The 15,815-nt window shown below is 33.7% G+C and overlaps 1 protein-coding gene across 3 annotated transcripts in view; it reads left to right on the top strand.

Moving 5' to 3' along the window:
* CERT1 (ceramide transporter 1) overlaps positions 1 to 15,815 on the top strand; it is a 128,269-nt gene that overhangs the window by 34,006 nt on the left and 78,448 nt on the right. For all 3 annotated transcript variants that reach the window (XM_036845533.1, XM_036845530.1, XM_036845531.1), the window contains one exon: positions 4,063 to 4,179. In XM_036845533.1, the coding sequence (XP_036701428.1) occupies positions 4,063 to 4,179 (117 nt within the window). The remainder of the gene's footprint in view (positions 1 to 4,062; positions 4,180 to 15,815) is intronic.

The raw sequence follows: 15,815 nt of genomic DNA, 5'->3' as shown, positions 1-15,815 counted from the left end.
AGGAAGAGGGCCCTCACTGAGGGCCCTCCCATGCTGACACCCTGATCTTGGACTTCCAACCTCCAGAACTGTGAGAAATTTCTGTTGTTAAAGCTACCCAGCCTATGGTATTTTTGTTATAGTGGCCCTAAGAACTAACAAGACAGACAAAGAATGGATACAAATGCCATTTCACCTTTTGGTATATTTTTCGTCCTTAACAGTGAATGTTGACATGATAAAGGATGAGGCCCACCTACATTTTCCTTTATGTAGTTGGCTTTCTTCCATAGCATGCATTGTCATTCTCAGTGGGGACTGATACTTGGTTCTTGGGAAAGTGAAATAATCTTAGATATTACAATATCTAAGTGGCCTTCCAGGAAAAACCTACTGGACAAAATCTTAATTCTTACTGTTTAATTTCTCTCACTAAAGAGAATTTATTTTTCTTGGGGTGGGGGGTGATAATGCAAAAAGCTTGAGAAACATTGTTCCTATAGCATTTTCTTTATTCTTAAATAAACTGATTTCACAGAATGAGTCTTCAGATTGATTTTTCCTGGGCATAGTATGTCTGATCTGTAACTTGAATATTTTATTTAAAGAAAAGGTAGTATCCTCGAATTTTTTGTTACACTTGTTACATTTTCCCCTTTGAAAACACCAGTTAAATCATTTGCTTGACCTCCTTCTTCACTCAGTATTATATTTCTTTCACTTTGTATTTTTCTCAGGTCTGTTCACCATGCCCCTTTTACCTTTGTTTGCTTTTTATTGCTGCTTCTGAGGTGTTCAACTCATTTCTTTTTTCTTAGCTGTATTAGCTTACTTTTCATTGCCTGCTGCTTTATCTCATCTTTAAAGTTTATGGTTTGTTTGTTTTTTTTCCTGAAGATAGCTCATGTCATCTCTTACAGTCGACCACCTCTTGTAGTTTTCATCTACTTTTGGCCTTTATACCTTATTTCTTTCCTTCTAATAATCGTCTGTCAGGGCTAGGACTAGGATGAGACCAGTGAGGGGCTAACCTCAGTTGTAAAATGTAAGAGAGCATCAAAAAACTCAGTAATCAAGATAAATATTATTTTAATGCATATTTTTTGGAGTAATGCATAATGAACAAAACAATGAAATTCTAAATAAAGACAAGATCAGTTGTGTTTGAATGAAGCAGTCCATCTATAGTAGTTCCCCCACCCCACCCCTTATCAGCAGTTTTGATTTCTGCAGTTTTAGTTACCTTCAAGGTCTGAAAGTATTAAATGGAAAATTCCAGAAATAAACAATTCATAAGTTTTAAATTGCATGTTATTTTGAGTAGCATAATGAAATCTCTTGCAGGCTGCTCTGTCCCTACCAGGGCGTGGCTCATTCCTTTGTCCAGTATATCCATGCTGTATATACTTCCTGCTCATTAATACCTGTATAGGAAAATACATAGTACAGTTGACCCTTGAACAACAAGGGTTTGAACTGCGCAGGTCCACTTATACTCGGAATTTTTTCAATAGTAAATACTACTTACAGTACTACCCAATCCAAGAGTGGTTGAATCCAAGGTTGGTGAGCCCCAGATGCAGAGGACTGACTGTAAGACACTTGGGCTTTCTACTGTGCAGAGGGTCCACATCCCTAATCCCAGTACTGTTCAAGGGTCAGCTGTATCTATAGGGTTTGGTACTATCTGTGGTTTCAGGTATCCACTGTGGGTCTTGGAATGTATTCCTCTTAGGTAAAAGGAGACTGTTGTATTATGTGTTTAAGGGGGTTGTGTGTGTGTGTTGAGACACGATGTCAGCTTTATTGTCTAGACTTTGGTTTATCCCCCTAAACACACCTCAACAAATCTGTCATGTCTTTTGCCTTGTAGACTTAGCTTCCTACACTTCTTCACTTTTTAGGGATTCAAGCCTTCTGTGTTATTCACAAACTCCCTATCACCTGAAAATTGGTACATCTCTCTTCTCTGCCACCTATCCCTCAGATTGTTGACAGTAGAAATGGCTACTTTGTGTACACTTTCTGTCAACTCCATCTCTTTGAGCAGATATTGAGATATTGCATCTCATAAATGTATGACATTCAAATGAAATTTTCAAATTCTTTAATTCTAGATTTGTAGACTATCATTTTATTCCATTCCTATGTATAACTTTATCTAGTAAAAACTTAAAGTTCTCCATATATCGAAACTTTGAAACATAGGGAGAAGAAATCATAATTGATATACTTAACAGATTTAGTAATGGCAAAGTTTACTTATGTTGATTTCAGGTTTTATTAAATCACTCACACCCAGAGAAGGCTTAATAGCGGGTTCCTGTTTTTAGGAATATTTAAAATGTGGCATTGGACTCTGGAAGATTGTGAGGAAATTTTGAAGGTATAAAAGCTGGAACAAGTATTTGCTGGAGAAACTAGTAAATTTCTAACTATAGGCGGCCCTCCATATCCGCTGGCTCAGCATCTGCAGATAAGGAGGGCTGACTGTGCTGAGCCATTTTATATAAGGGACTTAGGCATCTGAAATTCTGGTATCCGAGGGGAGTCCTCGAAACGGTCCCCTGCAAAAAACAAGGGACGACTGTTACATGTATTACTTCTTTTTATTTTGTAAAGCTTTAATGAGAATATTGAACATAATATAAAATATAAAACATTTTCAGGAATAGTCACTAGAAATATAATACTCATTATGAAGTAAAAGTTTAAAAACCTTTGTGCTTTTTAGAACAGTAGACTGATCAGATGAATTGTTTACTTACTTCTTCAGATAGTATATATGCTTCCCTTCCTCCAGGAAGCTTTTCTCAATAACTGGATTCCACTCTTAAGATTTATGAATATTTGGCTTTCAGTTAAATTTATAGTCATTATATTTATGAGTGTTAAATGTTGTCTTTTGTGTATTTCTGTGTTCATAATTATTGAAGCGGGGTGTGCATTGTCTTGTTTTGTCCTTTTTCTTCTCTATAGCACACTCTCTCACTGTAGTCCTAACTATGATGCCCAGCACATAGTGATTCAGAAAGTTTAACTTGTATCCTTTAGCCAGTCAGAACCATGAATTGTTGTCTTAATCTTAAAAGAGAAATTGTTTCATAAGCTAAAGACATTGTGGAATTATCTCATATTGTTTTTGTTAAACTGATAAGGAGATAAAAGATTGATGCTGTCAAAGGGGGGACAGAGTAAATACAATATGTAGATTGTGTTCAGCAAATGAGTTTATTGTTACATTGACCAGAGAGGATTCTCTGTCCTCTAAGGCTAAGATTGTTCACAGGAGAGGAAATTGATTGTGCTTTATCCAGTAGAAGAAGAGGTCATATTTGTGAAATAGATCCTGTCATATTTGAACTTATTCACTGGGGGAAAAACAAGTATATAAAATATTTCTTTTATATATTCTTATGAAGAATGTGAAACACTGAACCAAATAGTTGACATTTTTACTAATTGTTTACATTTTGATGGAAGCAGTTTCCTCTAGCTATCTGACATAGGTCTGATGTAAAGTTCATTTTATTTTTGCTTTTCACTGGAAGCTCTCCTGGCTGTTGCGATCAAAGATGTGTAAAAACCTAGAAGTTAATTTGAAATACTTGGGAGGAACTGTTAATGTTATAAAAATATCTTGTTTATCAAATGTAATGAAATAAAACTATTGATGATGAGAATTTACTTTTGAATAATGGAGGCAGGAAAAAATTAGTAAATGTCTTTCATAAAACTTACTTTGGCCCTTTTTAAAATTGTGCTTTCAGTAGTATTCTCACTAGTTAAACTAACTCGAAGTATTTGATGAAAAATCTCTCTTTTTTTTTTTTTAATATGTTTGTAGTTTATGTGTCAACTCATTTGTAGGAATAGTGAATGAAACTTAGTTTTTGGTAACTATGCCCTTGTTGTGCTCTTTATCTGAAGTATCTTCAAAAAAAGTTATTTGAGTAGAAAAATAAAAGAATAACAAGAATCTCCCACCAGCCAGAATGGGTATGTTCATGTTTTTGCTGTAGGGTGTAGCACTTCTAAGAATATAATTAACTTTGCTTTTTATTTTCTCCTTTTTCTCCACAGCCTCATGATTTTGATGAATGTCGCTTTGATATTAGTGTAAATGATAGTGTTTGGTATCTTCGTGCTCAGGATCCAGATCACAGACAGCAGTGGATAGATGCCATTGAACAGCACAAGGTGGGTCTCCAATGTTTACCTGTCTGTAGAGACCTAGGCAAGAGACTGGTGGTAACTCCTTTAAAATAATTTTGAGATGTATATATGTTCCTGAAAAGTTGAACATGATTTGGGTGGTAAAGATTAAAGTGGTACAGATGTAAATTTTTGAAATAATTTTATTTCTAACATTTGAGTTACACTAAGGGAATTTTCTATGATAAATATTTTTAATTGTTAATTAAAACAACATATGCCCTTTTATATAAAACAAATTTGGTTTTTATATTTAGGGTTTGCTTCATAGTGAATGCCTTTTATATGATCTGGATAAAAGGATTCTTAAAATAACATCAAATTTTAAAATCCTAATATTTGAAAGCTTCAGTGTTAATTTTTGTTGTCATTTGTAACCATTTGGGTGTATTCTTAGTATAAACATTTGTAAATTGTTAAATTTTTGTAAATGTGAAGTTTTCTAATAAACCTTGAGAAAGTCTTTCTTACATAAATGTATAAGCCATATTCTTGTAAAGCTAGTTTTTGACTTCTGCTATGAATAATTGGTAAGTAGACTAAAGAAATACATGATACTAATAAGTATGCATTATTAGCTAATTCAGTATATCATGGTAAAACAAGGAATAGGGAAAGTTATAAATTCACCATGCCACTCCTGATTGTGGCTTAAGAAAACTTTGGACTTGTTCATATACTTGTCTGTACTTGTTCATTTGGGTTTCACAGAGTTTAGTTGAAACACCTGTTTTGGTTATTTAACAGGCACAAAACGTGTACACACACAAACACAACAAGAAAAACCAGTCTGGCCTGGGATACTACAGGCACATTCTTCTTGATATTGATCATGCATTGGCTTTTATTTCTTGATTATGAATTTTTCCCAGCCTAAAGAAATCTGACTGTGTAATGCTTTCTTTTTCTCCTTGTTTTAGCTTTAGAGTTATATTGCTTTAAAACATTTTGTGAATCTTAGTTATCTTGATATTATTACCTCAGAAAACAGTCTAAAAATGAGAAACAGTTTTCTGTTATTTAAAAGAGATGAGCCGATAGCTAAAACATGGAAGCAACGTAAATGTCCATCAATAGATGAGTGGATAAAGAAGATGTGGTATATATATATAATGGAATATTACTCAGCCATAAAAAGAATGAAATATTGCCATTCGCAGCAATATGGATGGACCTAGAGATAATCATACTAAGTGAAGGAAGTCAGCTAGAGGAAGACAAATATTATATCACTTATATGTGAAATCTAAAAAGAAGATACAAATGAACTTATTTATAAAACACAGACTCACAGACATAGAAAACAACTTATGGTTACCAGTGGGGAAAGGAGAGGGGGAGGAATAAATTAGGAGTATGAGATTAACAGATACATACCACTGTATATAAAATAAACAGCAAGGATTTACTGTATAGCACTGGGAACTATATTCAGTATCTTGTAATAACCTATAATGGAAAAGAATCTGAAGCTGTATACCTGAATTAACACAATATTGTAAATCAACTATAGTTAAATAAAAATTTAAAACAAAAATAAATAAATAAAAGAGAGATGAGCTAGAATTCCAAAATCTCAGTGCTTTGGAGCTGGGCTTACCTGGATACAAGACACTGCAGCCTCCACCATGTATGACATATGTGACCTTGCCTGACAATTCACTTCTTCTAAATGTGTTTAAGAACACACAAAATAATATATGTAAAGTTACTTACCGGAGTGGCTGATACATTTTCCCATTTATGACCTAGTGGAAAAAGAAAGGGTTTTGGGAGTCACAACTAAATTCACTAAAATTATACCATGTTTTTTATGGATGAAGAGTTCTACATTCAATGAGAGTTGCTAAATGTGCATATAAGGAGAGTGGCCTATTTTGTGTAGTTAATCAGGGCCAGCCCTCTTACTAGTCATTAAAGACATTATTAAGTAGAACTAATTTATATGTTTGTAACTGAGATGACCTTTAAAGGCTTAATCAGTTGATTTAGATTATAGGGCTAGCTTTCTCTGTTTTAATTAAGCATATTTTATTTTGCTCATTCTTCTTGGTAAAGCTGATTCAGGAATCTTTGCAGGTTCTCGTTTTATTTTTTCTCCTTGGATGTAGAATGATGCATAAAGCATATATTTGTTCCATATCATTAATTTCTTTGCACCCTTGAATAATGGATAGGATATAATCTTTGGGTCTCCCTCAGAGTATTGTGACTTAATGCTCGATAACAGATTTTTGGTGAATTTAAGTTCTTAGACAATAGATTCAACAGCAGTGTTCCAGATACATTGTATAAACTTTCTGATTTCTAAATATGGTTTATTCATAGACAAGGAGAAATCATTGTTAATTGTTATTCTTATTAATGCTTATTAAATTTTAATGTAAAACATGTGATATGTACCAATTAAACAACATATCAGTGAAAATTTAAATTGAATTTGAATTCTAAAAATAAATTGAGTTCTTAAACTAACATAGGAGGGAGAAAATTCAAGTGCTATCACCAAACATAACCAGCAAAGTTTTCTTTTTTTTTTCCCCCCCCCCATAGACCAGGAACAGGGAGGTAGTGAGGAGGTGTATCCTGATTCATTCTTCAAAATCACTTAAGACTATTAATGTGGAACCTAAGTTTAGTAATTTTACTATTTAAGCAAGCATTCTTATATTGATATTCAAAATTAAAATCAAATTGTTAAGGCATGATGATGATGATGATGATGATAGGAGCTACTGTTTATTGAGGGTCACCAAGTACTAATTATTGTATTATGTACTTCATGTACTTTATTTTCTGTCTACTATCCTGAGAGGTGAGGGAAATATTGTTTTACAGACAAGGAAACAGGCTTAGATTAAACTTAAGTAACTTGCCAGAGATTATACTACTTTTTGGCTAGTGGATACTTAGGATTCAATTTTATGTTGATTGTGCTTTCTATCAGTTACCATTGGCAGAATGTTTGAAAATAATTCCCATAGGTTCACCTCCTGCAAGTTAGAGTGTGTCATCTGAGTTCTGCTACCATATATATACAAGATAAATATGAACACATCTTTCTGCCCATGGATTGCCGTAACGTTTTATTGTAGTGTTTAAGCACTGGATACTGGTGCCTGACACATATGGGATTAAATCCTGGCACTATTACATAATAGCTGTGTGACCTTGGTAGATTACTTAAAGGAGAAGAGATGACATAATGCAGTGTATACCCCCCCCACATCTCCCCCCAAAAAACACAAAAAAAAAACAAGCAAGCAAAATAACCAAGTTGTGATAAATCAAGAATATTGTATAATATTGTGTAATATTCCCATCATTCCACCTCACTCACTTCAATTCAGAGTTACTTCCATGGCACCACCTGTCCTTATGATGGCCAGACAGGACACTTGGAACAGCGGACCTGTCTTTTTCTCTTCTGATGTCATCAGATAGTCCCTCATTGCCTTGCTATTAGGCCTTTGTTAGGGCTTCCCTGATAGGTTTTAGCTGGAGAAATTGGAGGTTTCTATTCTTTTCTTTCCAGGAAGCTGTTATCTTCATTATAATAACCTTTATATATCAGTCAGTTTCACATACATACATACATACCAGGAGTTCTAAATATTTTATAGAACCTCTTCAACAATAATAATATGGTAGAGGTGATGATGATAACAAACATTTTTGAGGATTACAGTGTGCCAGATATAGTGATAAACACTATATACACTTTATCTCATTTTACTCTCACAATCTTATGAGGTTAACATTATTGTTCTGTTTTTACAGATTAGGAAATTGAGACATAGAGAGGTTAAATAATTTGTCCAAGGTTAAACTGCTAATGAGTGAAGGAGCCAGCATTCAGACCCAGGTCTGTATGACCTGAGAACCAGAGCTTTTGTCCAGCAAGCACTTCTGCCAATCCTATAAGTATGTATTCATGGGAAATATATTTTGTTGACTTAACTCATGGGCTTCTTCAATCACAAGGTTCTCATATTTTTTATATGTTCTTCATATCTCTAGTGTTTGTTTTGGACCATAAACTCCTTAAAGGCTCAGGGTTACAACTTCTATGTAGGAATTAGCAAAGCATTGGACACATAAATTTTCCAGTTGAAATAATTTACAGTATTGGAAAACAGATTTTATGAGGGAAATTTGTAATTTTTGGAGGTTTTTTTTTTCACCCTTTTATCTTCATGGTTGGTGTTAGAATGATTACTGACAGAAATACACTAGGGTTCTATGTTCTTTGTCTAGCTAGCTCTGTTGTTTTGTCCTCCTCGGTATTCATTCCAGCATAACTTGCTCAGTACAAGAAAAGTTTTAAAAAGATGATTCTATGATTTAAATTTTCTCAATATATTAGAAATTGTATAATTCACTGTGACATTAGACAAGTTAGCCCCTGTGGAAGAAAGGTATTTTTGAGGTCATTGTTAAATTCAAAGATTCTATTTTAATTTAAAATACGGAAAAGGGCATATGTATACCAGGCCAGTAATTTTATTTAGAATAGTGTGTTGGTTTTATTATGTGGAATCCATTCATATTCTGCATTTCTCCTTAGGATTTGAGACAACACTAAATAAATCTTTAAAGACAGGGTTTGCTTGTTTTTTTTAATCTCTTAGCCATCTGCCATGTTGTCTTTGAGGTTGAACGAGATTTTGTTTGTGAAAATTATTTGAAAACAAAAAGCTGTATGAATGTAAAGTTAAGATGGTTATTTTTTATTTGGATAAGTTAATATATTTCTAGTAAAGATGTATCTATGTATTATCTAAGGGCTTCTGTGAGCGTTTTCTGCATAATTAGTTAATAAAGGAAATATGATTAAACCATCTGTTGATGCTACTATTTAAGAGAATTATAGGATTACTCCTGGAATCTTCTACAGTTGCAATGTGTATGATTTTGAGTAAACACAGTTTCTTCTTACCATGAAAGAAATAGACTCCCCTACTTCACCACCCCATCCCTCAAAAAAAAAAAACTAGCAGGAAGGCTCTCCTTGCAGTAGCAGATATAAGAATCTTGTTGAAAAAGTTAAGTTTTTTGGCTCTGACAGAGTTTGTGGTAATCATGACATTCCCTTATTTCCTTAAGGGAGCAACCTTAGTAGATCCTGAAATTTTGGTTGTCATGGACCACCCATATTCCCCATATTTTAGAAATTATCTGATATAAAAGGAGTCATAGGAAAATACACAATTTAGGGAGGAAGAATCCAGGTAATTTTTACAGATGTTGATTTTCTTTGGTGAGAATCTACAGGCAGTTGTTTTGCAATTTAATGTGTATGCATTTGTTCCTTTGTGAAGGCCCACTAATTCATATGTGACGCTCCATTTTATTACTTTCAGAAGAAAGGTTTATTCTCAGCCTGAGAAGTTAAGGGATTTCTGTCCAGGAAATTATGTGGAAAAAGATTGTCACAGTTGAGCAACCTAAACAATGCCCAAGACTCACTTTAAAGATCTTTTTAAAATTGTATTGCTATTTGCCATAATGAGTTTTCTTTTTCCTGTGGTATGTCAGGGTCAGCTTGATCTTGGTGCCTTTTCTTTACTTTTAGGAGCAATTTCTGCTTATTTGACACCTTAATTGTTTTTGTCTTAAATTTGACATAAACTTATTAGAAAAGTATTTTTAAATAGCTAGGTGGCAGAATATACCTGTTTCTTCTTAGCACTTTTTAAATATCAGTCATATAAAGTCATCCTATCTCTGTTTGCCTTTTTTTTTTTTTTTTTGACCACACGATGTGTGGCATGCAGGATCTTAGTTCCCAACCAGGAATCAAACCTGCACCCTCTGCAGTGGAAGCTCAGAGTCTTAACCACTGGACCACCAGGGAGGTCCCCCGTTTGCCATTTTTAACCAACTATAATATTGGAAAAATTTCTTAACAGATTCTAGAAGTTCTTTCTGTACTTGTCTGCTTTATAAATGATTATCATGTAAACTTAGCTTTGCAATTTTGAATCTGATTAATTGGCAAAGGCTTAAAACTACTATTTTTTAGTGTACACTTTATATAAGTAATTTCATGGGGTCAGTGGATTAGAACCAATGTTTCTTTTACATTATTTTCATCATTACCACAGTGATGGAGGGAAGAAGATGGAATCAAATTTTACTTTTCCTTTACATTCAAGAATTTTAATTTTTGAGGGAAGTGCAAATCCAGGAACTAGCTGCCGGAGTAGTCAGGGCTTTGCCATTTTCTCAGATAAGTTGTAGAAAAACCCAAGTAGGTGGTATCACAACTGAACTTTATTAACCAGCAAAAAACCTTCATTATGTCTCTGGATGTTTCTCTCAAGATAAGAAATTTGGTTAGTTTCTAACAGTGGGAGTTGATTGCTAAATTGCTTGCAGTAATCCATACATGGTTAGTAAATTTTTTTTAACACCTAAATGTAGATAGTGTCATACTACCATGATTTTAAAGGTTGGTGAAATCAAGAAAGAAAACATGGTACTAACTCTTATATTCTTAGTGTTCTGGGAATAAAAATAATTCTACTGTCAAGGGCTTTTAAAATAACTTTTTAAGTTTCTGTTGCCTACAATTTTGTTGCATGCAAAAAAGCTGAATTCACCTGAGCCAACATTTGCATTTGTACTTCCATACGTTGCCTAAATACTTAATGAAGTATATCATCTTAAAAAGAGGGAATAAATGTCACTAATTTGTAGTTTTCAGCCAGGTTCTTTTATCTGAGGAAGGTGTTTATCTTTTACCAAGATAGTAAAGGAAGACAGGATTTTACATGGAACAGTGAATAAAGATATTTAGGTAGCTAATCATATTAACTGTGTGGTTAGTTGAGGAGAAATAATTTGACAACATTTTATGTCAGAAAGGTAGGGAGAGTCTTACAAGTCAATAAGAAAAGTTTACACAGCACAATTTAAAAAAAAAAAAAAAGGCCAAAAGACTTGATCTGGCACTTCATAAAGAGGATATCCAAATGGGTAATGAACATATGAAAAGGTAGTCAGTGCCATTAGTCATCAGGGAAGTGCAAATTTAAAGCAGTGAAAGCAGCATATGCCCGTCTGAGCGGCTTAAAAAATAAAAAGATGTAACACCAAGTGTCGGTGAGGCTGTGGTACAACAGGTGTAAACTGGTGAAACAATTTCGTAGAATCTACTAAAGCTGAGCATAGTTGTCTGTCTAGATCAGGTGAATATTGCAAGTTTGAAAACATCTCACAAGTATTGATGTCATAGGTCCATCCATTTTTAGTTAAGCTTTTTAGGGTACAGGGGGTACAGGCCAACCCATGTTACCTTGAAAAATGGGAATATTGCCAGGAACCAAAAAAATTTATAATGCCTTACCTGCAAAGAAAGCTGGAACTGTATACTTGATTCTGAGTGCTTTTATTGTTAACAAAACTCAGTTACTCAATCACCTGCCCCCACCTACAGTTAATGTAGCTTAGTTTCATTCTGTTATTTCTTCTCTCTTTCATGGCTCCTGTTTATCCGTGTTTTGCTCTCCCATCCTACTTAGTTTGTTTTTCCTTGCTTTGTCATGACCTTTTCCTACTGTCGGCTTCTTTTCGGCTTCAATTCCTGCCTCTATCTGCCCTAATCTCTTGGCATTTCCTAAAGTAAATGTCTTGAGAAAACCCGATTGCCTTTTTACTCCAGGTTACTATTGGCCACCCTAGGTCCAATTACAATGAATTGTATATTTACTTGTACTTAAAGGATAGAGTGGGATTGGCAGTTATACAAATAAAATGTTCTGAAAAGGTATTCTATAATTTTGTATAGAGTTTACCAAACTTGCAAGTTTTTGTAATGCTTACCACATATTTGCTACTAACAATTTAGGTAAATATTGCTAGATGTTCAGCTGATTTATCTTTTATTAGTCTGTAATTTGCTTGCAGAATGTTTCTTTAGATAAGAAATAAAAAAAAAAGACAGTTAATCTAGAGTTGAATAACTGTTCCGTATTGTTACTATAGAAAATATTAAAGAAAATGAGGCTGTGTGCTATAGAAGTCCTTTTTTTTCAGTATTTTTCAATTTTTTCAGTTTTTCAGTATTGTATTTGAATTTTTATTTAATCAGGAGGGAAGATTTCTGACAGTCACCAGGACAGATGGGATTCTGCTTTTTCTATATCTGATGTGGAAAAGTAATGGTGGGTGGCATGGCTTACGCATATTGACAGCAGTGGAAACTATTTTCTAATTTTACTTGCTGAGTATATTGGACATTAGCTGGGAGAAAATGTTTCTTAAAAAAATCAAGGAACACAAAACTGCTCTTTTTCACCAAACACATCTTTTTAGCTAATAGCTTAAAAATGATTTTGCTTCTGTTGTCTTTATTGCCTGGTAAATATTCTGGGCTTGTTTGGTATTGAGGTATGAAAGACAGCATTGGGTTAAGAATCGTAAGAAAAGGTAGCAAAGTAAATGAATGTTCTACAGGTTAAAATGTTATACTGAAAAAAATTCTGTCATTTTTTAGTCATATAGCAAGTTCACGTTCTTGACAGACAAGACAGGATCATTGGCAAGAATGCTTATATCACTGTTCATTCCCTAGCCTAGTTCTCTTCAGTAGCACCCCTTTGAACTATACAGGGATAGATGAGTAATTAGGCACTGTTATCATTTAATCCTCCTGGAAGTCTTTCACTGCAGGTGTTATTCCCATTTTGCATAAAAATGAAATTGAATGGATTATGAGAACATTGATCAGTGAGTGGTAACATTTTTCCAAGAACAGCAACCTCAGTTTTTTGTAATACACCCCCCCCTTCTAGTTAATTTCAGCTTTTTCTCATGGATGTGTAGTTGAATACTAAAAAATAAATCATGTCTGCCTCCTTAAAAGAATAATCTTCCCCATACAGTTAGATCTAAAAATTCTTAGCAAGTCTTTTAAAACCATTCCTGCAAGTAGTTTTATTGATTAGATTTCATTGGCTTTTGCACTGGTTTTTTAAAGTAATTTTTGTTAATTATAAGGAAAAAAAAATACAAAACTACCATCAATCTTATAACCAAGACAATTATTCTTCATTTTGGTGTATTTCCTTCTTATTCTCTGAACATTTTGCCCCTAAAATATTATGGAAATAACAAGTTTATATCCTGTTTTTTTTTAAATCTAACATCATTTTGTCCATATAACACAGCTTTATTAATATTTCATTGTATTATCATTTTGGTACTCATTTGCTTATTATAAGACCTTTAGATTGTTTCAGTTGTTTTTTTTTTTGCAGTTAGTATTTAATGCCTTCCTACATAAAGTATTTTCCTGTAGTTTAACTGTGTCCTCATAATAGATTCTCAGAAGTAGAATTGCTAGGCTTAAGGATACAGGCATTTTTGATATATGTTGCCAGATTATTTTCTAGAAAGATTGTGCTGATCTACATTCCATCTGCAGAATGTGCAGATCTTCCTTTCACTGCATCTTTACCGGCATTATTAAGTTTTTAGCCCTTTCTAAGTGAGATAGATTTAACATGTATTCTGTGACTTTATTTTTTTGTTTTTATTTTTGTAGAGGTGATATATGATTACTGTAAAAAAATTCAAACAATATAGACAATACTGAAAACTATAAAAAAGAAAGTGAAAATTTAGGCCACATAGAAATGACCACTGTTCATCCTTGGTAAAGATTCCTTCCAAATATTTCTTTACATGTATGCCTTACAGTTTTACATAAAAGATACCATACTGCTTTGTAGCTTTTCCTTCACTCAACAGTAAGTTATGGGTATCTTTTCATGTTTGATATAGATCTCCATTCCTCCCTTACCCCCTAAGAAAAGAATTCGTGTCTTTTGTAGAAAATTTAAGTTTGGGACCAAAGCCCCAGAATAATTAAGAATGTTCATTTACTGACCATTGTTTTATGTGCATATATTTCTTTTAGGATCCTGGCAGGAAAGAATTAATGGTTCAGGTCCCCTGGCCAAATACAATCTTAACATTTCAGCAATCCTGCGAGTACTACTTATACATATTAAACCTGTTTTTTCTCTTATTGGGACATTTAAGGGAGCCTCAAAAAGTAGTATTAATTGTTTTGCCACTGTCGTCTCTTTGCAATTAGATAAAAAGAATGGAATTATGACCTTTTTATTTTGTGCCTATGAAACTTCCTTCTAAAAGAAAATATATTTACATTGGCCCTTTTCTCTAGGGCAAATCATAAATTAAGAAAGTTAATGAGCAGTGTTGGTATTTTGTTACATCTGCTGCTAGCTTCTTTTTACATTTATTTTCCTCTATGTAAGTGTTTCTGGAGTAGAGATATAAAGGAATATCCTGCCTTTGTGGGAAGGTGAAGAAGGAATGGTAGCTAACATGTATTAAGCACTTATGATGTAATATAAATATTACAAAGTATTATTAAAGACTTCTTCACTATAAAGCACATTTCTTTTATCCTTGTCTATTTCTTCAAGTTCTACTATTTCAAGACAGATATTTCCTTACAACAAACAGATGCTAGAACAAAAGACTTCATTACAGCAGTACTGATACAAAACATTTTAAATAATGGATAATAAGTGAATATGGAGGCTGATAGTAGTTTAGTTTAATTGTACTTCTGCCTCTAACAGGGACCTATAAGCAGTGTATGGACTTGATCCAAGGAGAAATATGGAGCCAAATAGGATTTAAAACAGAAAGTGAAGAATCAGATGTCTGTTTTTAAAGGACCACTCTGGCTACACTAGAAAGGATTTCAAGAGGAACAAGACTAAAAGTAGTTAGAAATCTGGAGGATTTATCCAAATGAGACACTAGGTGACCATAACTAGAAAATGGCAGTGGGAAAATAGAGAAAGGGACAGATTTGAGAGAAGTAGAAGCAAAGTCTCTGGATGTTGAGGCAACATAGTAATGATTAACATCATGGGCCCTTGAATCTGGAATTAAATCCTGGCTCCCTTACTTATCATTTGCATGACTCACTATGTAAAATCACCTATAACTGGGTATAATATTAGTGCCCATTTTACTTAGACTATTGAAAGAATTAAGTGAGATAATGCACTTAAAGCACTAGCATCATGCCTGGTACAAAGTAAGTATCCTAAGTATTAGCTTTTACTATTGGTATTGGTGTTATAATTTATCCAGGGTGGCTGTCTGGAATTTATATATAAAATATCCATGTAAAATTGCTCAACTCTTTCATCAGCCCTCCTCTCAAAGCAAAACAAGAAAGATCTCCCTTATCCTTTAGTATTCGCCTTCTAAAGCTAGGGTGGAAAAATTGCTTAACAGTCTTCCTTTATACAGCCTCATTTGATTTATCTAGTTATTTCTTACCTCCATTTCAATGTCATTAAGAAACGACAATTGGACTTTTAGACTCCCTCAAAGGGGGAAGGATAAAAAAAAAAAGATAAGACTGAGTTTCAGAGTGTCAGAGTTAGTTTATTTAGAATCATCTTTTGTATCACGGATTGGGTTCTTTTGGTGCAGAGACTTTTGGTGCAGAGGCTGTACTGGTAGCTTCCTGATAAGTCTACTTTAATTTCTCCTATAGATAAAACAATGTGTCAGGGAGTCCAAAACCCTAAATTAAAACTGTTAAGAAAGAGGAAGCTCTGAAA

This window comes from Balaenoptera musculus, chromosome 3 (assembly GCF_009873245.2).
Source record: "Balaenoptera musculus isolate JJ_BM4_2016_0621 chromosome 3, mBalMus1.pri.v3, whole genome shotgun sequence".
In the NCBI taxonomy this organism is placed as follows: Eukaryota; Metazoa; Chordata; class Mammalia; order Artiodactyla; family Balaenopteridae; genus Balaenoptera; species Balaenoptera musculus.
Note: the sequence above shows the minus strand (reverse complement) of the source record. Positions and strands in the feature narration are given on the sequence as shown.